General features: G+C 49.7%; 9 protein-coding genes across 9 annotated transcripts; 7 read left to right on the top strand and 2 right to left on the bottom strand.

The window, feature by feature from the left end:
* Window positions 1-221: 221 nt before the first annotated feature.
* Window positions 222-1,670, top strand: VTN00DRAFT_2167 (uncharacterized protein; the record flags this gene model as incomplete). The annotated part of the gene is made up of 1 exon (XM_069428355.1): window positions 222-1,670. The coding sequence occupies one exon, from the start codon at window positions 222-224 to the stop codon at window positions 1,668-1,670; it is 1,449 nt and encodes a 482-aa protein (XP_069292869.1).
* A 1,549-nt stretch (window positions 1,671-3,219) lies between these two features.
* On the top strand, window positions 3,220-3,629 carry VTN00DRAFT_2166 (uncharacterized protein; the record flags this gene model as incomplete). Its single annotated transcript, XM_069428354.1, has 2 exons — window positions 3,220-3,318; window positions 3,396-3,629. 2 exons carry the CDS (start codon window positions 3,220-3,222, stop codon window positions 3,627-3,629), a joined length of 333 nt encoding a protein of 110 aa, XP_069292868.1.
* A 2,305-nt stretch (window positions 3,630-5,934) lies between these two features.
* On the top strand, window positions 5,935-7,433 carry VTN00DRAFT_2165 (uncharacterized protein; the record flags this gene model as incomplete). Its single annotated transcript, XM_069428353.1, has 6 exons — window positions 5,935-6,071; window positions 6,190-6,336; window positions 6,470-6,566; window positions 6,638-7,102; window positions 7,157-7,278; window positions 7,331-7,433. 6 exons carry the CDS (start codon window positions 5,935-5,937, stop codon window positions 7,431-7,433), a joined length of 1,071 nt encoding a protein of 356 aa, XP_069292867.1.
* A 1,017-nt stretch (window positions 7,434-8,450) lies between these two features.
* Window positions 8,451-8,702, top strand: VTN00DRAFT_2164 (uncharacterized protein; the record flags this gene model as incomplete). The annotated part of the gene is made up of 1 exon (XM_069428352.1): window positions 8,451-8,702. One exon carries the CDS (start codon window positions 8,451-8,453, stop codon window positions 8,700-8,702), a length of 252 nt encoding a protein of 83 aa, XP_069292866.1.
* Window positions 8,703-9,006: 304 nt separating this feature from the next.
* VTN00DRAFT_2163 (uncharacterized protein) lies at window positions 9,007-10,257 on the top strand (the record flags this gene model as incomplete). Its single annotated transcript, XM_069428351.1, has 2 exons — window positions 9,007-9,406; window positions 9,572-10,257. 2 exons carry the CDS (start codon window positions 9,007-9,009, stop codon window positions 10,255-10,257), a joined length of 1,086 nt encoding a protein of 361 aa, XP_069292865.1.
* A 44-nt stretch (window positions 10,258-10,301) lies between these two features.
* On the top strand, window positions 10,302-11,062 carry VTN00DRAFT_2162 (uncharacterized protein; the record flags this gene model as incomplete). Its single annotated transcript, XM_069428350.1, has 2 exons — window positions 10,302-10,373; window positions 10,601-11,062. The coding sequence occupies 2 exons, from the start codon at window positions 10,302-10,304 to the stop codon at window positions 11,060-11,062; spliced, it is 534 nt and encodes a 177-aa protein (XP_069292864.1).
* A 1,606-nt stretch (window positions 11,063-12,668) lies between these two features.
* Window positions 12,669-15,407, bottom strand: VTN00DRAFT_2161 (uncharacterized protein; the record flags this gene model as incomplete). Its single annotated transcript, XM_069428349.1, has 4 exons — window positions 12,669-12,706; window positions 12,762-13,032; window positions 13,114-14,412; window positions 14,523-15,407. 4 exons carry the CDS (start codon window positions 15,405-15,407, stop codon window positions 12,669-12,671), a joined length of 2,493 nt encoding a protein of 830 aa, XP_069292863.1.
* A 3,152-nt stretch (window positions 15,408-18,559) lies between these two features.
* VTN00DRAFT_2160 (uncharacterized protein) lies at window positions 18,560-19,171 on the bottom strand (the record flags this gene model as incomplete). The annotated part of the gene is made up of 3 exons (XM_069428348.1): window positions 18,560-18,708; window positions 18,818-18,939; window positions 18,999-19,171. The coding sequence occupies 3 exons, from the start codon at window positions 19,169-19,171 to the stop codon at window positions 18,560-18,562; spliced, it is 444 nt and encodes a 147-aa protein (XP_069292862.1).
* Window positions 19,172-25,800: 6,629 nt separating this feature from the next.
* Window positions 25,801-26,046, top strand: VTN00DRAFT_2159 (uncharacterized protein; the record flags this gene model as incomplete). Its single annotated transcript, XM_069428346.1, has 1 exon — window positions 25,801-26,046. The coding sequence occupies one exon, from the start codon at window positions 25,801-25,803 to the stop codon at window positions 26,044-26,046; it is 246 nt and encodes an 81-aa protein (XP_069292861.1).
* Window positions 26,047-26,139: the final 93 nt, after the last annotated feature.

The raw sequence follows: 26,139 nt of genomic DNA, 5'->3' as shown, positions 1-26,139 counted from the left end.
TCACATAATTTTAAGAAGGCCTCGTCTTGTCAGAATATCCAAATGCTATATCTGAAAGAAAATTTCCGTGAAAGCCCGGGAACCAACAATGATCGTTGACTGAAACCAGCTATTGGAGCATTTCATATTTCGCACTCTAGTTCGTCTTGCACAGACCGACGCCATCTGCCTGCTTCCTTCTTCCTCAATAGATACCCGGCTCTTTTGGAGATCTACTTAGAATGTCTGCAGATTTACTGGCTGAGTTCGGGCTCGGCTCAGCCTCCACTCCAGCTCCAAATTCATCACAGCAGTCACAACAGCAATCTCAGACGGGCTCCTTACTCCCAGACTTCGAACCCATTGGAGAAGTCTTTGACCATTCCTCTGCTCATCTAAGTCGGTACAACTCGGCTGCCACTGGCGGTCGAACTTCAGTCCATGACTCTGCGGGAACCGGCCATCATGCTGCAAAGAATGTAGCCAAAAATATCTGGCGTCAGGATGCTCACGGTGCCGACGTTCTATTTGATGCAACTACCGAAGACATCCCTAACGATGATGACGATGACTGGGGGGAATTTGAATCTGCAGAGACTGTCCCAGAAACGAAGCAGTCTACTGGCCCTATCGGTGAAATGGGGAATCTGAATGCCCATGTACGTCGTAGTCCAGATCTTCCGAGAAATCCTGGCACTTCTTCCAGTGCTCTCAATTTGATGGACTTACTCTCAATCGAAGACAATCATACACCGTCCGCCGATAAGCAACCCGCTACATCGGCTGCGCCAAGCCGAAACATTACATTGAATGTCCCTACAGCGTCCACTAGAAAGAATCCCCAGGCTCCCCGAGAGGTTCCTGTTCAGTCACAACAGGAAGTCTCCGATGAATGGGGCGACTTCGTGGATGCCAGTTGGGAGCCATCGTCACCAGGCCCGCAGGGTGATACAGGGGTAGTGAAGGAGCCTGCAAAAGGGAATAAGGCCGCAGCACAAAAGGTTACTCATCCTGAACCAAAAAGAATAACCACTCCATCTATCAGTCAAGCAAAAAGCCCCGTTTCTGGAGCACAAATTCGCCCAACGAATATACCTCCACCTTCTATCTTACTACAACTGTTTCCCCGATTGTTCGAACACCTTCACAAAGAGGCATCAAAGGTGAAAAAGAACTCAAATCCAAACTCCTCGGCAATCCTTGCAGAAACCCTTGTATGTACCTTGAAAGTGGCAGCAAGGGTTGTGGCTGGTCGTACTCTGCGATGGAAAAGAGATACCTTCCTGAGCCAGAGCATGAGAATTGGTCCTGCGCGTTCAGGAAAGCTTGGAGGGATGAAACTGAATTCTGTCAGCAAAAGTGAAAATGTCAAAGAGGAGCAAGAAGCTATGGAGGTCTTGGAGTCGTGGCGTCCACGTTCCGCGCTCTTTAACTCAGTGATATTGTCATCCGGGAGACGTCCAGTGCCCGTTATCTCAGAAGTCACCCGAGTGGACACTACAACCCCCGACAAAGGAGCCATACGGGCGCCACTTGCTTGTGCCATTTGCGGTTTGAAGAGAGATGAGCGAATTCCCAAAGTCGATGAGAATGTCGAGGACAGTTTCGGAGAGTGGTGGGTCGATTATTTCGGCCATACAGACTGCAAGAGGTTTTGGGAGGATAACTCGAAGCTGCTACATTCACGATAGCTTCGTCTTTCTTCTTGATCTTCTTCTGGCGTTTGTCTGTCGACCTGGGGGTATGCGAGAGGCGTCCTTGGGTGAGATACTTGAATCCTGTCTAGTCATTCTGACGTTTCAACCCTTCTAGCTCAGAGGTCATATCCCTAAATCTGCACGAAGGGTTGAAGTATCTAGCCTGCGGTGCAACAATGGTTATTTAGATCTCCTTGAAGACGATTCTGTTCTTTTCTGTTCGAGATAAATAGATAGATATTATCACTGCGGTGTTACTATAAACCGGAGAAACCTGCTACAACTTTGACTACGCAGGTACTATACAAAAGCATGTTTTTGTGCTGAGGCTGCCAGACTATTAATTTTCAAGGGGCAAATGCGGCCGACATGGGCTGACTTGCGGGGCTTGCCACGCTGGAGAGCTCCACCATATCGCAGTGCGTGCTTGAGGATTTCTGGGTGCATAAACGACCGATAAATCTAACAACTGTTGAATCTACTCTGTATTTCTGGAGGGGAGGCTTTGTACGTGAGAAGCAAACGGCCCGGCAGCCCGGGGCATGTTGCGGCAGCCGGTGGGGTGGTGGTTGTAGCCAGATAAGGAACATGCGTTGTTGATAAGAAGCTGCAACCAAGATAGCACGGGGCAGGCAGATACAGGACCACTTGTCGTCTTGACAGTTAGGACTCAGCTGGTCATCCGGGTTATTCCTGAAAACATCGATATAATTCTGTTGCTGTCTGTTGTCAAGGGATAAGCTGAGATCATCTGGGAGCGTCCCTAGTCAGGTGCGGGCGTCACAAGGGGCCACTTGGAAGCTTCAGCGCTGGAAGGCAGCTGCACCTAAAACCGGCCACCGCCGCCCTCGTCCTGCGTCAGCCACCTGTACCACCCGATCATGCTCATCCCATCTCTTTTGCCCTCTGAATGAGAACTGTTGGCCTATCATAGCTCTGACGAACCCAGACTTCTGAATCCGAGTGTTCCTCCCTGTTCGACCTCCGTGATCCCGTCTCTCCCCCCGCATTTGTTGCCGGCGTCGATCATCACTACCTGCCAGGACCCCTGAGGTTGACATCCTGTCACCCGAACTCATATTGAGCTTGAGACAGAGATACAAACCGAAAACAAGCCTTCCAAGTCACCGTCCCCTGGTCGAGGACGCCACGCACGGGATAACTGCTGTTGTGTAGAGGAGCGGCTCTACGTTGCGGGTCGTCTCGAACTAGGTCAGGGTCAAGCTGAGGCCTTTTCGGAAGGATTTACCAGCAAGGCGGGTGACTAGGAAGGGTTAGAACGCCCGCACTGCAGTGAAGACATCTCCTACTTGACACTGCTGCGGCTGAAGAACGTTCCACGACATTGTCTAAGGGGATCGGGGCCCAGCTCCTCCACCGTTTCTTTCACGTTTTGTTACATCCTTCGTTCTCTTCCTTGTTACTGCCAATACTCTGAGGAACTAAGTCCGTCAGCCTCCTATCTTAAGACTTGCACATCCAACGTGGACGATAATTCCGGAGAGACACTCACGTCGGCGGCAAGGTAGGAATAAGGGTCGTCATGGGTCTCGCATACAACGTCTACCTCACTTCAAACAAGATATTTGGGTGCAAGCAATGCAAAACCCACCTTGCAGACTACAACGACATCATCAGTCGGGTAAGTTGGCCTTCGGTACCCAGCGTTATCATGCAGACATGTTGGTCATAGCTCCACTAACCACATTGGATCTGCAGAATTTCCGAGGCCAGCATGGCAAGGCCTATCTATTTAACAATGTAGTCAACATCACGACGGCGGAGCCTGTGGAGCGCAGCATGACAACCGGTCGACATATCGTTCGGGATATTATGTGCAGACAATGCAAGGAAACAGTGGGATGGAAATACGACAAGGCATACGAGAGCAGTGAGAAGTACAAGGAAGGGAAATTCATCTTGGAAGAGGAATTGCTATGTGTGGTATGCTAGGGGGCGACCTTCTGATCAGAGCGATGTGGCTCCGGCTTTGAGAACATATAACCGGGTCGAGCGACATGATGCCCATCCATCTTGGCAACGAGAGAAGGAAATGAGGTTAACTGGATCTACATATTTGGAAGTCTGCGGCGCACTGCTTTTGGATTTGGTATGGACATGGCGTTCACCGGAACACTCTCTTTATCGACGAGAATTTCAAGATTGGGAGTTAGTTGTCTTGAGGAGTTGGACAAACCGAGATGGGCGCAATACGTGGTTTCTTCTGGGGACAGATTCTGATTATTACCCAACCTTGGCAGGTCTGCACGATGTTTTTGACATCTCTCTCCTTTTGCATCAGACATATATATGAGCATATGCATATTTGAGCTTCATCTGCACGTTGCAACGTTGCTGATCGTCACTGCAACTCCATCCGTAGTACCAACGCCAAGGCTGTACCCCATAGATAAGACATCATTGTCTTTTCCTAAGGTGTGGGGTCCGTTTAGTAAGTAATATTACAGTGCTCTCTTTCAATCAGCGGTGCCGTACCTCCTAGGTAACATTGACAGTATTCTCAATACAGCGAAGCAAATTACCCGTTGAGAAATTGCTAGAGGTCTTCAGGCCTGCGCCTAATCCTATGAAGCTCTGCAGAGACTTTACAGGCCCCAACCCAACCCAACCGGACTGGAGTAATTGGTTCTGTTAGCAACATCATCTACCTAACTTGGATGCTGCAACAACCTAGTACAGCAAATAGCATCCTGCAGTTGTTGTTGGAACAATCAAGACTCGACAGTCAGAATAGATTTAACTACCTTAGGTACCTACCAGGTACCTTAGGTAGGTAGGTACAGACTCTTAGTATTCTCCCAAGACATTCGTATACGCTGGCTGAAATTTAAGCGAGTTATCCATGTTTATCGGTTCTGGTCATGGGCACATGATTCAAGTTTCTTTCCTATATAAGGTTCCAATAGGGGAGGTCAGGAGGGAGGAATTTCCGGTTTCCTCCGTTGGCAACTCGACCCGACGATATCGGAGCGGCAAATCAAGCGCTGCTCCCGATACTACGGAGTAATTGATTTGCCTTCTTTTGCCCCTCCCCCGCACAGTCCATGTCTATCCCAAACCCCTCCACCGCTGCAACCTACCTAGGTAGGTAGTCGATATGTCTTTCTTAATATCTTGGATTTCTTCTTGAGAACGACATTCTCCGAGATAAGTTGTCGTCCGATAGAAACTGATATCTTTGCGCCTCAACGTCAATCGCGGATGAGATCGGATGATTGACAGGCAAAAAAGCAGGTGTGGGGATGGGGATGGGACTGCAAACGGATTGTTTCTGTGCCAAGGCCAAGGACTCGGGGAACTCTCTAGATAACTAGAGTCCGATCGGGATTCACTTCGTCAATAGCTGGTTAAAGCGCCCTTCGGTTAGGGAAAGCGGACAAGACAAGACGAAGGCGGACGATGAGCCGAGAACGTATCAGAAGCGATAAGCTATCCAAGTGCCTATACGGTTTACCCGGTTTAGATAGGATTATACAACATAATAGCAGTTGTAGTGTTATTCAACATCCAGAAACTTTTGCGAGACTTCATTCAGACGCGGCCCGCTTTTTTCACGCTTTTTATTCCATGGCATTTATTGGCAGATTCAAGGCAAACTCGTGATTGCCTGAGTGACTGTTCCCGGCCGACCGGGTATCCCACCTTCGGCCCACTGATTCTGGAATTCCGGTTCGCCATGAAGCTAAAGCAAAGCCCATTTCCCCGGGTCCAGAATGCTGCTTTTGCTCTGCAGCTGTGGGCTCGGTGGACACTGGGACCACTTCGGAGATCTCTGCGAGGTATTCTGGAGAATCTGATTTCGCTTCGGATTTAGACCCGACGTGTCTTCGAGGCCTTAATTCTTTCTTTTTTCCTCTTCTCTTCCTCACATAATGCAATACTTGTCCCCGGTTACATAGAAGAAGCCGATATACTTCAGATTGGTAAGATTAGTTTTCCTTTGCATCTCCTCGCGATGCCTCACAGTTGTTACTGCCACTCCTCCAATATTCGTCGAGCCGAGGAAAACCCCGCTTCTGCCCATCTCCGCAATTCCCTCTTTTTTCCGTTGGGAATATGAATAAGCTCAGAGAACTTGCCCACTGCTGTACCCTGATATTGTCGTCCATTGTGTGAGCGAAACAGTTAATTTCCTCTCGCTGCTGAAAAGCGCATAAGCGAATCCCCTGTCGTTATTAAAAGTTCTTCGTTATATCGCTTAGAAGCAGGAGCTGAAAGCTGAACGCAAAAACAGAAAATGGCCACCAAGGATACCATGAAAGCAGTCGTGTTCCACGGCCCATACAAGGTCGCCCTCGAGGACCGGCCGGTGCCAAAGATCCAGGAGCCGACGGATATCATCGTGAAGGTCACATACACTGCGCTCTGCGGAAGGTAAAGATGACCCTTTTGTTTTCATACATATAAGGAGTATAAGGAAACTATCCTTTATAGGCACTTTTTTTTCTCGTACATGTGTCAAGGTATTTTGACTGACTGCATCCCTCACTAGTGAACTCCATGTATTCCGTGGTCACCAGAAGTCGAAGACGGGGTTCATTATGGGACACGAGTTCACTGGAATTGTCGTCGAAACTGGCAGTGAAGTCAAGACCATCCAAAAGGGTGACAAGATCGTGAGCCCCTTCACAACATCTTGGTACGCAACCGAAGTGGGGGTGACGTAGGGGACGAATGAGTAGCTGGTGGTTGAAGCTGCGAGGCGGTGTCGAGAAGATGACGATGATATTCTGAGAATCTGGGTCGCTAATCATGTCTCACCAAAAAAACAGTGGAGAGTGCTTTTACTGCAAGCAAGGATTCTCGTCACGATGTGAGAAATGCCTTCTGTTTGGATGCCCTCTGCTGGACGGAGGCCAGGCAGAATATGTGAGTTATATCCTGAGCGTTACTGCAAAGTTCTGTTGAACAAAGCCCATGCTAATCGAACTTGTTTTCAGGTCCGCGTTCCTGTGGCCGATGGCACTGTGATGAAGGCCCCCGAAGGCATCGATGACAAGGCTCTCGTTCTCATGGCCGACATTTTCCCCACAGGATACTTTGCTGCGGCCAACGGGTTCAAAGAGTTCACCAAGGAACAGATCTCTGATCTGACAGTGGTGCTCATCGGCTGTGGACCGGTCGGTCTCTGTGCATTGATCAATGCGCTGGAGTACAAGCCTAAGAACCTTCTGGCTGTAGACGGTGTGCCGTCCCGTCTCGAACTTGCCAAGTCACTTGGCGCGGAGCCCTGGAACTTCCAGACTGACGGAGAGGGACTGCGCAACCGAGTGAAGGAACTGACGGAAGGACGAGGTGCGGACGTAGTCATCGAGGTGGTCGGGTTGAGCCCGGCCTTGAGGACGGCTTTCGACCTGCTCCGACCATGGGGAACCATCAGCAGTGTTGGGGTGCACAATGCAGAGGTGAGTGCATTGCCAGCTTGGCGAGCGACGAGCACAAGTCACTGACACTCTTAGATCCCCTGGACGGGAAACGAGGCCTACGGTAAAAACCTGAAGATCCAGATGGGTAGATGCCCCGTGAGGTCCATCTTCCCGCAGGCTTTGGACATGCTGAAGAAGAACCAGCACAAGCTCGGGTAAGCTACCTTCGAGGCTGTGTATCCATCAGTGGCTAACTTTGTGTATCAGATTCATGGCGGACAAGATCATGCCCCTCAGCCAGGCCCTGGAGGGATACGAGCTGTTCGACAAGATGAAGGCTCAAAAGGTCATCTTCGAAGCTGACAAATAGAGGATGAACTTCGTGCGAAACCATCAGGAAGGATGGCTTGAACATATAACACGTAATTTGTATAGTTGCTTATGGATGTAAGTGCAATAGTGGGAGTTTGTATTCGTGTGGTTACGGTGAAACGGCGGTTGTGGGTTAAGAATGTGAAATTAAAACGAATTCTTCAATGAATGTATTGGGAAAGTGAATGTACAGACAGTGTTACGAAGAGCGCCATTCATTAGTGGAGTTTGGATCAGGGTAGCTTAGCTTAAGCTACACTGGGGGACAGTGACAATATTGACTTGAAATTCTCAGGCAAAAGTATCCATGCATCATCCGTTTGATTCCCGAAATCCCGGGGCATCTGCGCCAGAAGGAGCTAGAATTTCAGCGGGTGGAGCTGTAGTACTGCAGAGTGATGAGAGGACAGGTTGGGCTGCAGAAGTAGGACATGTATGAATGCAGACTTGTTTTTCAGGTTGGCTGTCCTACCATGGCTGGCGTGTCTGACACTTGGCCAAGACATCAGAATCTCTCGATATGGATGGTTAGCGAAGAATTCATGCTTGTTACGAGTGAAACCTTGGAGCAGATCGCTGGTTTTGAGCCAGTCTGGGATTCTTCTAGCCATAGAACGGGGAATCTAGCATCTGCGACCTGGTTTGAAAGCGTCAGGACAAAGCATCCAGAGTTTGTAATGCAGGATTCTGCAGTCAAGTGCACAAAGGTCAACCAAAGGCATAAGAGCAGAGCGGGGCTGGAGCCAATTGACTGTTTTCCCCGGCGGTCTCTTGACTCGCTTGCGCGAAGGACATCGCAGAGTTCGCAGAGAGGTGTGTGCCTGCGGACCATGTGTGTGTGGCGGGAAGCAGGTAGCTAGCCCAGCCAAGGGCCCGAAGCATTGATAGAGCGACACAGGAGCAGCAGAGGAGGATGGAGTTTAGTCTGTAGAGGGAGATGAAACGAGGGTGGAAGAGATGAAACGGCGCGCTCGCGCGGACAGCAACAGAGGAAGAGGACAGAGAGCGCGAGCAGATGTTCCTCGCCCGCGAGAGCAACCACGCCTCACCTCCGCCGCGCTCCCTCCCACCAACGCTCTCCTCTTCATCCTCCTCTCGCTCGTCTCCCCCCGTTCCTCTCCATCCACCCATCCTCTCCATCTCCATCCTTCCCATCCCCAACCTCTCCTCCTCTTCCTCCCCCAGCGTCCCCTCCCTCCCACTCTTTCCCGACCCCTCCGTTCCTCTCCTCCCGCCGTCATCTCCCCCCATCATCACCGAGTCTTGACCTCCAGTCACCTCTAAACCTCCGTCTCCCTCCTCTCTGATTAGGTAGGCTCTTCCTCTCTCCCCTTCTGATCCCTCCGCTGCGTGATGCTCTTGTTACCATGATCTGCTACCGTTCATAGTCTTCGCGCGTTGTTGACTTGGTAAACGCGCGTTCTGGAGTATGGTGAAGCTGACTGGTGTCTGTTGCAGTCACCCTTTGACACGGATCGAGACGACCTGTCTGCGGGCGTTTCTTGTCACAGTACAACATAGCTGCCACATAGATTCGCATCATCGAACCGAATTTGGCCAACTCCTGAACAATGGCTGCCACCGAAACCCGCGAAAACCCCGCTGCCGTGGAGGACACCATTGCGGACTCCTTCAACCGCGTCACTCTGGGCGAGCAGGGCGACCTGGAAGCACCTCCCAAGACCGAAGAGGAATATGCGCAGTCAATGCTGACGCTGCGCGCCATCGTATCCTCGAAAGAGGCCGGTGTCATCATTGGCAAAGCCGGTAAGAATGTCGCAGACCTGCGCGAGGAGACCGGTGTCAAGGCTGGTGTGAGCAAGGTCGTCCAGGGCGTTCATGACCGGGTCCTGACTGTCACTGGTCCCTTGCAAGGCGCTGCCAAAGCCTACGCGATCGTCGCGAAGGGCCTGCTTGAGGGTGCCCCGCAGCTGGGTATGGGGGGCATCGTTTCAAACAATGGGACTCATCGTAAGTGACCGTCTACTGTTAGCATACTGTTACACCACCTGTATTTGTTTTGCCTGCCAATGTCGGAATATTTACCCTCAGCGCTTTCCTATATCTTTTCCTGACATGTCCTTCACTGGTTTTCACTCATCCGCGGGCCTTGACCAACATGCTAACTCTGCTTAGCGATTCGACTGCTCATCTCCCATAACCAGATGGGCACTATCATTGGACGACAGGGTCTCAAAATCAAGCATATCCAGGATGCTTCCGGTGTCCGCATGGTTGCACAGAAGGAAATGCTCCCCCAGTCTACCGAGAGAATTGTTGAGGTAGTGGGTACTCCAGAAGGTATCGAAAAAGCTGTCTGGGAAATTGGCAAGTGCCTCATTGACGACTGGCAACGGGGTACGGGGACTGTACTATACAACCCTGCCGTTCGCGCATCGCTTGGCGGGCCACTGAACAGCGCTCTCGGGGGCTCTCCTGGTTATGGTCGTCCGTACAACCGCACTGGTAACGGCGCGGATTTCAGCGATCAGAGTGTTGGCTACAACAGACGATCCAACTCAGATGCAAACAACCGTGGCATTCCTCTTCTCACTGAAGACGGAGAAGAAGTTCAGACACAGAACATCAGTATCCCTTCGGACATGGTTGGCTGCATCATCGGCCGGGGCGGAAGTAAGATCAGCGAGATCCGCAGAAGCTCCGGAGCCCGCATCTCAATTGCCAAGGCTCCGCATGACGAAACTGGTGAACGGATGTTTACCATAATGGGAAGTGCCCAGGCTAATGAGAAGGCTTTGTATCTCCTATACGAGAACCTCGAGGCCGAGAAGATGCGTCGCAGCCAGCAGCCGCAGGAGTGAGATCCTACGATTTTTCTGAGCAGTAGGCCCTTCTATTTATATCAATGCTGGCTATCGCTTCTGACTTCGGGCTGCTGAGCCATGGAATACTGGACCATTCGCAGTGGTCAGCGGCGGTCGCCCAGCTTCCATTTCGAATTGACTACCTGGCAATCCCCTTCAAAAGCGATTCCCATTTCTAATTCTTTGTTCTTTAATTTCTATTCTTATCGTGTGGCGTCTTGACTAGACGAAAAAAATTCGCCCGACGCGACTGTCCACGACTTTACGATACCAAAGCTTTGCGGCATTCCGGCAGTTCTGCACCAGAATAATGGATCTCGGCTGGCGGAACTCACCTTAGCTTGTCTCCAAAAGTCTGATTCACCGACTGTACCCTATTCTCCCGCCTTCTTTTCCGACGCTCTGGAAGTCTACGCCTCCTGATCCGCCTCTTCTCTCCCTTCCGCCAACCTTTTTCCTTGAAGTCTCCAACCGCAACGTCGCGCCCTCGGTTCCGCAAAAAGTCGCTGCTGCAACAGTCCTTGTATCTGTTTACACAGAAGGACGAGCGCCTATCCTTGAATATCCCCCTCTTCTCTTCTCTTCATCCAAACTCTGTTCCTGTCGTCTCATCCACTTATCCCTGAGTCCCCTGCCGCTGATTCGCTGTCCACGTACCAAACCGTCTTATCTACCGAATCCTCTTCCCATCTCCTCTGCCTCCCGTTTCTCTCATCTTTCATCATGTCATCTGACATGTGTACTCAGAAATGGTTCTATCCTGACAAGGGTGGCCAGAAGCATGTGGAAGATAATTATATGAGATGAAATGGCAGATGGGCTTCAAACGGTAGGACAATGACATGATTCATTACCGAAAGAGTAATAATTAGCGAGCATGCGGGAAATATTCCTGGCCACTTCGTTCTGTCTGAGAGTATAGAGAAAGATGTCAAGCACAAAACAGCTTCCTCTGTCTTATGTAGCGGTTTGATCTTTCGACACATACCTATTCCACAAAGTGCCCATCAATATCGTCTGTACGGAGAATACCGTGGTTTATCCGGGGAAAATAAAAATCCTGCACTAGTATTCGTAGCTCAAGACTTGCATTGCAGCCTCAGGCGTCTCGTCTCCCCTGCACACATATCATATCTGTGAACTAAGTTAGGTAACTGGGTCGATCGATCGATTAATGCGTGTGGGGTAAATTGCGTACAGTACGTATGTAAGTTAGGTAATTAGTTGCGAATTTATGGAGTCAGTTCAGTCCCCAGTTAGATATGGAGTACTCCATAAGTACAGTAGGATTCGCCTGGTGCATGCACCCCCACAACAGTATCAGACAGACCACAGATTTTGGCAGATCAGAGTTTTTTTTAACGCTGCTTTTTGCTTTTTTTTTACATTTCTTTTTTCTTTTTTTTTTTTGAGTGCTAGTCATTTTCTCATTTTTTACTTACTTACTTGTCTTATTCTTTGATAAGCAAAAATCACACACAGTAGAACAGCGCAGAACAAGATAGAAACTTTACTCCAGAATTTCTTTCTTTCTTTCTTCTATGATTGACCATAGCTATAAGTTACCTATGTATGTATGTGTTGTATGCATGTATGGTATGGTATGGTATATGATGGATGGATGGAGACCAAAACCTAGACTTAAGTGGAAAAATAAGAATATGTTGGAGGGTAGAATATGCAGTATAGGAATAAAGAGAATGTAGACAGAAAAGAGGATATCCCAAGAATGTAACATGATCAAGAGAGGGACCAAGAAAAATGAGTGATGGAAAATGGTAGACAAGGAAAGGAATGTATGTATGTCGGGACCAGCAGTGGGTTGAAAACGGTAAAAGAAGAGAGCGAGAAAAAAAATAGAAACGAAAGTCTGTGCCGTGGGCAGCGCGTATGTTATGCACGTAGACATTATCAACAGGCAGATTGAAAAGAAAAGAAAAGGAACCTACGAACACCAATGATGTTGATGTGATCAAGGTCAAAGTAATAGAAAAAAAAAAGGTCAAACAGCCTATTCCAATCACGCTCAAAAAGAAGAAAAAGGATATTTTCGTCATCGATGGGATTCATAAAAAAAGGGGGGGTATGTATCTGGAGTTGTGTGGTATCTCCCTGTTTTTCACAATGCGCCAGGTATGTTATAATAGTGACAAGAACAACAGCGCAATCGGTTCGGTTTGTCGTCGTAAAATCCCCCTAAGCAATAGTCAAATAAGACTCAAGAAACACCCGAAGAAGCCAGCAACAGCCAAGTTCACACAAAGATGGTATGATGGGTTGTCACTGTAAAATAAAATAAAAAGGGGGGCCATATACAAGGATGGAATCATCGTTTCGAGAGGGAAATTAATCAATTAATCAATCGACGCCATCGCCTATTGCATTTGCGCCATCTCCGGCGGTGGTCATCAGGCGCTGCCTGATGCTGATTCTCCGCGTGCTAAAACTATCCGTTTGTAAGCGCGGCTGCTGAATGGGGGTGTAACTCCCTGCCATCTTACTTGAGGGCATGACAATCCGCGTTCGAGACACCTGTCCTCGAAGCGACTCGTTCACTTCAATAGTGGCCCCCTGAGCATCCTCTCGGGCTCCCTGAGATATGCCGGAGTTGAAGCCATATCTGCGGAATCCGGGTTGGACGTTGACGTTGGAGGTTGTACGGATATGATTTGTGGTGGATGGGTAGTTTCTGCGAAGAGGGATGGACGATGGTGTGGTAGGGGTAATAGGGGTACGCGGCTGAGCCTGCTGCTGCTGTTGGGGGGACATATTCTGTCCTCGTAGTAACTCAGGATTAACAGAATGAACAGAGATATATTCACGGGAAATGCGATCCCGCGGAGGGAGACGAACCGAGTTCGAATTCCCAATTTCCGTCATAGCTCGCGAGACGGAACGGTCAATGAGCCTTGGTCTGTCATCAGAATTTTCTTCACCTTGTTGCCTTCTTGTGCGGAGAGACGAGAGACGACTAAGTCTGCTCGGAGGTGTAGAGAAGGTGGGTGTTTGGGATGGCAGGGGATCTTGAGGAGAGCACGACCCATTGGCAGTCCCGAGATTGATCGTGCTGGCCCTCCGAACTTCAAGACGGCTCGGAATGCGTGATGTAGTTTGTGGTCGCGGGACTTCCTCTGGTTCGTGGCTCACACCTCGGCGATATGAGATGATGGTAGTGCGGGAATTATTGTCAGCACCATTCGGTTGGTCAACATCCCCACTCGCTGGGCGCTTTTTGGGTAGAGAGATCAGTCTCTCGTCTGACAACGCGAGGCAGAGTTCTGTCAGGCTCCGACACATGCTGTCTGCCTTGCGCTTAGCTTGCCGTTCTGAACTGTTATAACCATTGACAACCGACGCACTGCTAGATATGTTTGTGTTGGCACCCAGCATGTTTGCAAGGGTCAACGCATCTGTGGCGGTCGCCTCAAGAGCCCTGTAGACTTCAGTGCTAACAACAGGTTTTGCTTTAGCCAAGGCAGAGTGCAAAAGGGGATGTATTTGGTTAGTAGTGGTGGTTGCCTCCGAGTCCCCGGATGGGGGACTTGGTTTCCGCCCCTGTTTTGGTGATGACGACACCGTCGTTACGGTGGTCGTCGCGGTTCGAGGCCGTTCCCCAGAGGCGTTAGACATGGCAGCCGCCGATGAAGCTGGCAACTTTCCAGTAAGCTCAAGTTTCCGTATCCGCGACTTGAGATCGTCAAGCTCATCCCAGACGCTTGATGGTGCAGTGGTGGACAATGTCGACTCGGTGCCGTCCTGTCGTGGTCTATCCATCTCCGGTCGGGGGCGTTCTGCAGCATCGGACTTGGAAGGCTGTCGAGTGTTTCGAACCACGGATAGATTAGACTGTCGATATGTGCGAGTGTCGCGCAGTGATGCCCGTCTCTCAGGTAAATCAGGGGATATGTCCTGGCTAGCTTGACTTAATCGGTTGTGCGGTAGCTCCACGGTTGATCTCGAGCTTGACCCTACACCGAAATAACGAAGGCGACTGTGTTCATCGAATGAAAGCGGGCTGTAAGGGACGGAAGGAGAAGCATCCTGGGAATGTGACTGGGTGTTTTGGTCGTTGAATCGTGACTGTTCGGCGGAAGAGGTCTGCTCGACTGCGCGGGAGGACCGGGAGGAGAGGGCTGAAAATCCAAATCTTGACTGTACCACGGCGGGTTATCGTTCATCAGCACTGACTGGAAGAGAGCTTCCAACAAGGCAACGGCCGGCGGCGCGCAACCTAGGGCCGTCGAAGGAAGGGTCACACTCACCCTTCTCCCCGCCGAATCGCGACGGCTCACGTTCGACTTCGCGATGTTCAGGAATACATCTTCGTTCTTGGATCTGGTCTCATCTAAACTCGAACCCCTGCCGCTATCGTTCGCGTTCTGCATCTCCACACCGCCGCCGGGCTGACCCTTATCGTTTCGCAGAGTACTTCCCACAAATGTCGTGGTCGCGGACATTTTGACCTTGGAATCCGTCGAGTCGCTCTTGCGGGAGGAATTCGATAGTTCGCGTTTCAAAGCGGTAGCGCCAGACGGGTCGTCCTCCACGACGGCATCGGTGCTCGGGGACGGTTGGACTTTTTCCAATCGAGACGCAGGGTTGGATGAGAGCGAGAAGGGACGATGGATGCGAAGGTTGGAGAGGTCGAGGGTGAAGGGCCGCCTGAACTTCTCGTGCAGGAGGGAGCGCTGGGTGCTCAGCGCGGGCGGCGGACCGTTAGCGGTCTCGATGCCGTAGCTGCTGTGCGAGGCGGGAGGGCGCTTCTGCTGGGGCGATCGCAGGTCGAGACCGGGCAGGCTGCGTCGGGCCTTGAGATGCGCGATGGAGCTGGAGGAGACAGTCGGAGGCGCAATCGACGGGGAGAGGCCGGCGCGGCTGTGGCCCGAGTCACGGGGATCGGGGGCGGTCTGAGGGATGGTGGCTGGGCTGTTTGATCGTGAAGCGGAGGACTCGCGCAGGACGTTGAATTTGCGCGAGGGGATCTCCGCGAGCGCGGGATTTGACAGGTTATGGACGCTAAGGGGCGAATGGATTTTCTGGGGTTCGCTCGGGGAGTCGACCGACCGACGACTGGGCTCGCGGGTGAGCTCGACCGGCGCGCGAGACACGGCGGAAGGCCGGCCCTTCACCTCTGCTTTTGAGCGCATCCAGGCGAAGAGAGCATCCAGAGATGCATGTCACAACGGCGATACACACAGCCCTGGCACCGGCAGACGACATCTGCTGGGACAAGGGATCACGGAGGCGCGTCGGGGACAATCTCTCTGCGTCTGTGAATAATTATAAGCAGATTAAAGAGTCAGCGCCGTTGCGAGCTCAGGTCGCATGGAGGCGCGGGGGTTCAACCACCACACTGGCCCAACGGGATGGTCGAGTGCTGGGCCAGCTTTTTTGCCCTTCTTCTCTTCGATAGACAACCCGAAGGACAAACTCCAGCTGCAGTGTTTCCAAGATAGATAGCATCGCCGGGGAACGTAAGGTACGCGCAGTACGGCGGGTGACAGCTGCGGGATCCATGATTATGGCCCAACATGTCCCACATCTGCGCGAAAGTCGAAGGACTTCGTGAGGCTCGACCGACTTAGCGCTTCTCGTCGACATGTATCCCAGACGCCTGTTTACCGCAACTTTTGCGGAGTGGTCGAACCGTGGACGGTGATCCCTGCTGTTCCCTGGTTCCCAGGCGTTCCTGGTCCATTTGACAGCCTTTTCTCTTCTCAGCAACCTGTCTCGTCGGGACATCAAACCCGGGGGGGCTGGGAATCATCTCCCCCCCCCCTCCTTCATCGCATGCATCCTGCACGCAAGAAAACATATCGCCTCCGTGCGTCGCCAGATCGACCCCCCGCGCCTGCGGCTGTGGCGAAAACACTTCGAGGCGGGAGGCGTATCACATCTTGGATCTCAGGTTTCATCGAAACCTTGTCGAAATGCCTCCCAATCAAGGCATCCATCGAGGGTTTTGGGCTCAAAGCCCTGCATAGGGCGGGAGTCGCAACTCCAGGGTCTCACGGCACCAGACTACTCCTGTTCTTGTTTAAATACTGTCTCTACGCTTCTATTATTGGTGCCTATTGCCCCCTGAGTGTTGTCAAGTTGTATACATACATACATACATGTACATGATTCTATCCATGCTGGCACCGGGCCAGCCCACAAAAACCCCCTTGCTTGCGCACATGACTCCGCAACTCCTGACCCTTGCAGGTCTCACCATCGAGTCTCCTTTTCGGAGATGTCACAAATTTATGATTACTATACATACAGTGACTATTCTTTCTTCCCATGAATCCCGTCGCTCAGTCGTCGCGGTGGTCTTTATCGCAGCGATTTCGCGGTGATGCTGCAATGCAACCAAACAGCCCCAGCATTTTCCCCTCTTCTGAGTCCACACCATCCACGTGTACACCGTCTACTGCGTCCACGCTTCCAAAGGGTCCCGCCCAAGCCCCCCAGCCCACGTGTATGACCCCCATATCATATGCGGCCGTCATATTTGTGTGCATACATACAAAAGGTCGGTATGCATCTTGGCCTGCTGGGGCGATTCGGGGGATATCTAGTTATATATATATCGTTTATCGTTAATTCTTTGTTCATCTTGGAGTCTGTTTAAGAGCGGGTTTTGTAGACTCGATCCTTCTTACCAGGTCAGGTACCTAACATAAATACATATATCTATATATATATCGCACGTACAATACAGTCCGTAAGGACCATGGCGTCGGGCAGTCTATGATAATGAGTCATTCTGTGTCGCAGCCATCTCGACTAACCCAACCAGTGACTTTGCTCGTTGGGCATGAATCTGGGGCGTCACTGTCAACTGATACCTCCTCGCCCGAATTAATGCCGGCATTTCTCTACATGTCCTTTCTAGAATCATCACGTTCAATCTGCACTCTACTCCGGAATTTCCGAATGCAGCACAATATCACTGACCCAACTGCCTGAGGTTTGCCGGTTTTTGTTTCTTTTTCCTGGCCCATGCATTTGAATCTGCAGCTTTTTCCAATGTGCATCTGGGCTTTCACTAGTACCTGTCAGTTGCTCGGTTAGCTTAGTTTGATCGTGAATAAGCCTGGAGTGGAGTTCTGTCCACCTAATGTAGGTACAAGTCAGTAGGCCGATGCCGGAAGAGGAACGGGCCTCTTTTTTTCTTGTGGGCTTTCATATGCGATAGAATAATAGAGGGCAAAAGAGAATAGCGATATGGAAAATAAGATTCGGAAAACGACGTAAGCTCATAATAGTCCCGGAAATTTTACGATTCCCTGTTACCTAGTAGTCGGCCTACTAAAAAATCCGTGAGATAAAAAAATAACGAATGCGCAGAGTACAGAGGAGGCGTGGCCCGTGCATTGGGATAAAAAGCCCCGTACAAAAGTACTCCGTACACCATAGCGTTTCGTTTGGTCCTGGACCCAGTAGATAGTCCATTTCTTTATGCAAGGTACATATATGTACATGTACACTACAAACCCGCTTTGTTATATCTAGTCAGGTACCTAGGTAATTTGTTTGATATGTCCCATCCAAGTAGGTCCCTCGCTTTGTAATGTCAACAACGGACGGAGCATGGTCTTTCCGCTTCCCGTATCCTATGGCAGTGAAGCGAATCAGAACACGGAAAAGCTCCTCTGATCTGGTCTCTGCTGCGAGGCGTGTATACTAAGTGCGGTTCTATAGGGAGTTTATATTTATATAGTGGAGTAAGGCATCTACTCCGAATGTCCTCAGGCAATCAATCGCTCTCTTACATAGGTACCTTTTTCATTTAAGGACTAGGAATTGTAGCGAAATTTACGAGAAAGTCTAATAGAAATATAGAAAAGCTCTATCTATGCAAACACAGCATGATGATGATGGAGCTCTCCTCCTCTTTTCATCCTAGTTATACAAGTGGGGTCCCCATAGAGCCATTGCTATCTGGTACCCGGGAATAGAAACCTAAGGTCATCGCAAATAGCCCGGTAGGGGCATTTATATAAATGATAAAAGGGGGTGGCTTCCTGTTCTGGTGGCTCCCAGGCGCGGATAACGTAAACCACAGACTAGTGAGTCTGGGGTTCTCCAGTTTGCTCACACATCGTTATCGTCTTGTTTTCACACTGAGAAAGACAGAAATAATAGAAGACCTAGAAGGGCTCCGGTTAACAGCTATTTAGTATAATCCACCTTCGAAAGGGCTAATGTGCAATCAGAAGAATATCGGTAAGCTACACAAGCATTTAATAATCGAGCCTCGGAATAAACTGATCAAGACCAGCATGAAGACGAGCCCTGTGCAAGTCCTGCTTTACAATCTCCTCTTGATGTACTCCTCAATATCAACATTCGCGTCAATGAAGCGACCAGACAGAAAGTCAAGTTTTCCCGCCGCCAGCGCAGTGACAAGACCGGCCGCGAGTTTGTGCAGGATGTCGTAGGCGGTTTGCGCCGACTTGTCTTGGAGGGGTACATCTTCCTCCACGTAGCTGTTGGTACATTTTTGTTTCTGAGGAGTCCCCTTGACCTTCTCAAAATCGGTGAAAAAGTGTGTCTTGAAAGTTTTCACGGTGTACGATCTCCGCAAGGCTCACCAGACCCAGCTTGCCCAACGCATAACTGCCCATTATGCCGAGATTGGTATGCGCACCGTTGCTGGCGGTATATACAATGCAGCCGCGTTTCCGTCGCCTGATGCCCGGGAGGACAAACCGCGTAAAGAGAAACGCATGCTGCAGACTGATTGAAACGGTATCCTACCAGATGCCAGGATCCGAAGGAAGACGGCGATTGCGCGGCCGACTCGTCCGGCGCCTGTCACCAATACGTTCTGGCCTGCAAGTGCGGTTGCGAGGCCCGGGTTTGCTCTTGGATCTGTCGCATAGTAGCAATCGCGCTTCTCTTCTGGTTTCGTTGATGTCATTCTTTCTCTGTTATCAGAACAAGTGATTGCCTGTTTGCTTGATCGCTCATACGCCCACTTGATCGTCTGCCTCCTCCTCCTCCTCTACTTGTAGGCAGATTGCAAAACTCATACTTAGGCTAAATTCGGTGTGTGGAGATAGGAATACGTATATGGAAGCCACTCCACATAGGCGGGGAAATCTAAGTTTCCATGCATTATACTTTGGAAGTCATCTGAAGCTCCATAGAATGGATTCTTTGATAGCCCATCGTCATAAGTGATTAATGCGGCCAAAGTGCATATCTTGCTTTTTGTCGTTTTCTCGATGGTATCGACCACTCAGGTCGGAGATAGGGGCACGGGAGAAAGTTTCTGAGGCGATAAAGGAATTATATCTCTTAATACCAGGTATGTTAATAATGTGAATCCGTTGCTGATGTACGGCAGGTACATAATAGGCGTTATTTTCCAGTACCCGCCGCCCCACGACGACCTCCCTACCACTCCTCCCGAGGACTGGTAAGGTTTTATACAGTAAATCGCCATATCTTTCGGTACCCCCTTTCCCTGTTCAAGCCACTTAGCTTGCCGCTTTTGTTATATTGCACTCTGGCCTGGCTTTGTCTAGGATCTGTGGCCGATCATGATACCTGGGTACCCTCCAATAGCTTCAAAATCACACGAGTATAAAACAGCAATCCGCAAAGACAGTAGGCAGCAGGGGAGGGGTTGCCGAAAGATATGGCAACCTAGTGTATAGGTGGGTGTAGATTTGCCTAGAGAGCAGTTTTAAAAAGTAAATAAAGAGAGGGAGAGAGAGAGAGAGGCTGATACAGAGACAAAGCTTTGTGTTGTCATTGTTGTTATTTTGCAACTTTAATTCTTATTCTAGTCCTCATCACTGCTTGAAATGTGAATTAAGTGAAAATGAAATAGGTTCCTACTGATGCGGAGAGTGTGGGACTTGTGGGGGAGACGCCGGTCCTCTGATAGAGCCAACCGTTGTCCAGCGCTTTCAACCTGCAACTGGGATTTGGTGAAAGAGGGCCCTCGCAAATGGCGTGGTAAGGATGTTTCCACTAGTATACCTACCTCCTAGGTACTATATAGGCTATATACTAGTACTAAATAGGAGGGAGAAAGATAATCTGATCTTTCTATATGATATGATCATCATCTCACCGAGAAAATATCTTTATTGTCCTGTCGTAATGCTGACGCGAGGATACCCTTGATATTTCTGCTCTTCTTACTTTTTCTTCTTTTTAATTCTTGAAAGGTGCATCTAGCATCAAACAGAAAAAAATAATTTGCGTTTCCCAATCCAAGATGGCACTACATCAACTAATGCTGTGTCTACAAATGCTGAACACTGTACTGATCCTTTGCCTCTGTTTCTCACTGATTTGCTTCTTAACCTACGAATACTCGCTAAAATAGTTTTTTTCCTGCTAATGCCCACTGTACCACTTCTTTTAGTGTATGACTTGCTTTCCTGACCTTATTTCTGTTTCTGATGCCCTCATTCATTCGCGGTCCTCATAGTCATCGCGTTCACTGACGTGATGTGAAGCAAAGAGATTGCTTTTGAGATACAGTACTGAGAGGTTACTGATCTTGGCACAGGGTGGGAATCCTCCGAAGAGCGGCTCGATAAACTCAAGTGGTATCGCCTGGCTGAAGCAATCCGATGTCTCAACAAAGCCTTTACCGGTTACAATGAGATGCATCGGCAGAAGGAATGGGTATATGAATGGGAGCAGGAGGAACTAAACGGAGATTCAATCATACAACGTGAGATTTATGTCATGGAAGAAGTCGAGGCACGGCAAAAAGCAGCTCTTTCAGGCAGTCTCAGTCCTGAGGAGGCTCAAGAACTTAAGGCCTGGGAACAGGAGCTTGCTCAAATCAATCAGCGACTCTGGCACCATAAGCAAGAACGCAGTGCTCTTTCATCTCGTGCGCTTGGAGGTGCCTGGATTAGAGAGTACTACACTCAACGCAAAAGGCATAATCAATGGTGGGAAGAAACGCGCATAGAGTGTGAGAACAACGGGGCCTGCTGCGAACGTGATTGCAAATGCTGTGATAAGGCACGTGAAAAAAAACAGTGGACAGAAACGCAGCAAAGAGCATACGGTCTTTCAGCACTGTACAATGGAGTGTGGATGTTGTATTCGCTATCGGGGGTTCTATAAGCCCGATCCACGGGTAAAAAAAGTAAATAAACTGATGGGGAAAGGGTAGTCACTCGATAAATTGCCCGCTTGAATGGTTCTTGCTGTCTGCCTAATGGATTGCACATGTGCGTTAACTTTGCTCCATTCCTAGGTTACAATTTTGGATTTATACACTGAATCTAGAACACGCCATTAGGTACTTCAGTTTCTTCGTACCTCTTTCAATATATTCGACCAATCCTTGATTTAATGGCCGATAGAACGTTCAAACCAATGTTAAATCTTTAAGCATACCAGGGACCCCCTCGATTGCAGACATACGGAGTACTAATGCTGAGTATGAGAGGTATCTACGGAGTGCTCCGTACTACACTACCGCACTGACTTCTATACGCCCAAGTCGACGGAACACTTCGGGAAGACTTGACATACGTACCCTAAAGCTGTTGTAGATCAGAGGCAAGTGCGACTCAATCTCCTTTTCTTTCTTCTTGTTCCCCTTTTTTGTTTGCCTCATTTCCACTGGCAGTTCCAGGGACCCCTGATATCCCCCTTTTTCCCAATCGAGATTGACATAAGAGCTTTTTGGAATTGGGACTCACCGCGCAACTTGAGAACAGAATTAAATTCGAATACGAAATGCGGAGGTAGATCCCACTACTACTACGTACTATTGGCAAGATCGGCTTCAGCATCTCGTCTATGTGGATTTTCTCGAGCTTCGAGAAAGTTTACCTGCGAGCCTTGTCGTAAAGATCTTACAGCTGATTGGTACGATCTCCTGAATCTCCATCGAGATGAGCTCAGCCCTGAACTGTCCCGTCCCTTAAGTTCTAACCAAGTCAGGGCTGCTCTTGGGTCCGCATTTAACAACATCTAGGCCCCTGGGGGTATGATGTCGTTATCACGTGACCGGCTATACACTTTCCAGGTACGGAGTATTTGGAATCGTGACGTGTCGTGCCCTAAGAGATACTATACATAGTACACTGCTTCCATGGGTTATATTCAACCTTAAGATCAAGGCCAACACGTTATTTATATGTTTACAAGATTGGCCCACTTAATCCCTGCTCGTCTACTGTGTAAAAAGAAAAAAGTCGAGCATAATATTCTCTTTTAGGTGCTTATTCAAAAGACCCCTGTGGAGTCGACACGACCTTGAATCCGGCTGCAATAAAGCTGGAAAAGTAGAATTGCAAGTTGCTGCAAGGATGACGAGCAATAATGCCAAATCATCGCGATTTGCGGTATCATCAAGCCAAGTATATGCAGCGCAGCTGCCCACTCGTTGATGGGGATAACCACTGTACTTTATAATCCGAGTTCTGAGCGGGTACTCTTAGAAAATCGATGCACATGCGCCTACAGAGCTTTCTGGACTTGATTACTTAAGTGGGCATGTTATTCCCTTGCCCAAATTGATGAAATGTCCTGACATTGGTGACAGAGTAACATTCTGCAGAACATACAGGTCGCAATTATCTCGGAAGTTTCAACCCCACAGTGTACGGCGAGTACTCGCTACCTAGGTAGCCAAGAAGAAAAAGGGATCCCTGTAAGTCATAACTTGCTAACTCGAGTTAAGACGTCTGAGTGTTTTCCAGTAGGAGATTGCAACGCCAGCATCGAATGATAATGGTGCTGACTTCCCTTACAGAGACACTATACCCAATCCGTAGAATGGAACCCAATTAGGCAGGCATCCAGCTGGTCTATCACGGTCGCGGACGTCAAGCCTCAAGGGGGATGGATAGATAGCGGTACGCCACAACGCCCCGTTAGGGAGGACATCCAATGAGAAGGTCCCCGTTGATTTGACATCCATTAAGCCCTTGCAGTCCTGCAGCCGAAGCTTAAAAAAAAGAACTTCTTTTTCGGCTTTTGCTCATCTCATGCTGCAATGCCACATGGGCTCCCTGCTGAACCTACCTGTTTGTCGCAGATGCCAGAAGGCCCGGAAGGGAGATACAGTCAAACGACTTAGTAAAAACGCACATTGAATTTACTCTTATTCAAGAAGGATCCCTACTAATAATAATAATACCGAGAGAGAAGCGCATCACCTAGATATGCCATGCAACTGATCAAGGGGGGTGTTCAAACCGGTTTAACTCCTTTCTGGACCCGCAACTGTTTCAACCCCCCAATCCCGAAGTTGAACATGAAACACCATCAAGCTATTTTTGGCGTTGGACTTTGCGGCAGTGCAAACTTCGCAAATACCCCCAAATCTGGTTCATAAGTAGTGGTGATTTATTTTAATTGTATGAAATGCACAGATAAAGATGCAAAAAATCTGAATCAATTCTCTTGTTGCAAGAGCTCCTGTGCAAGTTCAAGCTTGTTCCCTCGGATGATACACACACGGTCAGTGTCTGCAGAGCTTGGGACTCTGTGACAACTTTCCACGACGATAATAATAACAATAGTAATATCTCTTAATCATCTCTTTCTATCTTATACTATACTAGTGTAACTGCGTAATACCTCCATCGCAAGCGGGTTGGTTATCCCCCACAGAAATTACGTGGTGCTCTGTCCGCCGTACGGAGGTACCTCCGTGCTCAAATCTGGCCCCCACAATATCGGTCCTAGCCTTGACCACGGATCTGAGCGGTTCAACAATACTTCTAGAAACCCCAGTGCCTCGTATTATCTTTTCCCGTTTTGGGGAGGCCCATTCATCTTGTGTGGATTTTGCTTAATGGATGCCTTCGGGTTCTGTTGTGATGAGTTGTCCGGACCAAGCCAATGCTGCAGGAATCCACCCGCCAGTAGACCGTACTGTACGTACCTCACACAGATGTCCTAGTTAAGCGATAACAATTGCCGATACGACCATACGCTTTTTCCATGCTGTAAGTTTTTCTACGGAGCTTCTTCGGGGGGACGGAAGGTCCATCTGTTAGGTAAGTAATCCAATGAATTAGGTAGTAGTAGTAGTATTCTCGGTGTTGCGCGTAAAACTCTAAAACATCCAAGCTTGTTTGTTGCTTTTTTTCACCCTTAGCGCCTCTTTGATAAATTGATAATATTAAATTGTTGACCGAGGCACATCTAATCATACCAAATTTTGTGACCATTCCTATTTGGAAAACATATCTTGATCTGAGGTCCAGTCCCAAGGTTAATTAATCGCAATGACAGATATTTTTCAATAGTCTTGCTCGAATGACGTCACAACCCCGGTTGACAATCTCGAGCGGGCCGCTGTGCCCGCGGACTCTACAAGCGTATGCTACTGCGTGCGTGCTTCATGTAATTTGAATCCCGCTCGGTAGTTGAGAGAGTTTTTTTTGTCCGCCAGTTTCAAGTATTTTCATAGCGTCTGGAAGCAGGATTTTCATGCACGGTGTGATGCTTGGCATGGTGATTCGGACTACAAGCACGGGAGTTGCTTATCCAACCTGAGAGAGGCGCTGCCAGCGCAAGGTTCAAGGCGTTAGAAGGGACCGTGCGTGCGTTTGACTTGGACAAGAATAGCGCGGAGAAGAAAAAGAGAAGACTTAATCTCCGCCGTCCGTTGGACCGTGCATAGCTAGAAAAGTCAAAATCCTACGGAGGTACACCGTGCGCGCCGCACGGAGGAATTTTTTTTACACGCATCCCAAGAAGGACTCGAGATTTTTCTCGAAACTTGCTCGTAGGGCGACCCGATGTCCGTCTCCTAGGGTTTTCCATCTCGGATTCATTGAGCAGACCTTTCTTCTTCACTGCGTATTATGACACGGTTTGTCCCTTGACCGGGCTGACCTTGCAAGAATGTGAATCCGCTCCTTATAATTGCTCGTCATATAGTGGTCGGCGATGACAGGGGCCCTTTGAAACACTCGAGTTGTCACAAACGAGAGCGGTCGCTCCGGAAACACTGTTTCGGGCAATACTGTGTCCCTCGGGGTCACAGCGGGCTTTTGCTGCGACATCGAGTATGAGAGATATCCGATGCGAGTAGTGTCTACGGCTCTATGCAAGAATGGAGTGTACATCTTGCAGGAAATGCGAGAACGGCCGATCGCTGTTTGAGCGCAAGTGTGCGTTAAAAGCTCCGTTGGTGTCCTTCGGTCTGGGACCTTTCGGCCAGCCACGTGGGAGGCGACGAGGGTCCTTTTAAGGCACAACCGCTCGACGCTGCTGGTCAAGGGCCACTGGCGTGAACCTTCTGTTAACTTACTCGTTATTGCGATTGACCGTTTGACGGAGGAGCTCTCTGGGACAGGGGTCACACGAGCCATAGCCATCTTACCCCGTACCCGTAGCAGGCGTAGAGTAAGAACATCTGATCAACAGAACAAGAACCATGCGGCGGCTCTCGTTCCCATCCTTCAAAGGAACTCCACCGCAGTGGCGGCGGTGAAGCACAGGCTGCCCCAGGGGGATGGCAGCTCGATGACGATATGAGACCCAGGACGACCGAAAAGGGGAGGACGCTGCTGTCTGATCGACAGGGAGTGAGACACGCGAACCATGTCACGTGACGCGAACACCCGAGCATGGGCGAGCCTAGCGCGTGCTTGGCGGGGGCTCGGCGTGTTTCAGAAATTCCAAACAGCAGAAAAGCCACGAATGGCCATGCCTCTTGCAGCAGGACTTGCGTCAAGCCGCCGTCGGGAACCACTATTGCGTCAAGGCGGGTGTTCAACCCTCTCTGCGGTCAGCCCTGGTGGCACCGCTGACTGGCCGTTGCGATCCCATGTCCTCCGGGGTCTCTGATGCAGCAGGGCGAAACCCGCCGCCGGCGCCGAGGGAGTGCCAGACCTGTGCCGCACCGCTGACGTCCAGGGGTTCCCGTCGTGACAAGGGACG

Source organism: Thermoascus crustaceus (genome assembly GCF_041956765.1).
Source record: "Thermoascus crustaceus strain CBS 181.67 unplaced genomic scaffold VTN00scaffold_1, whole genome shotgun sequence".
Taxonomy (NCBI): Eukaryota; Fungi; Ascomycota; class Eurotiomycetes; order Eurotiales; family Thermoascaceae; genus Thermoascus; species Thermoascus crustaceus.
The sequence above is the reverse complement of the archived record's forward strand: the minus strand, read 5'-3'. Positions and strand labels throughout refer to the sequence as shown.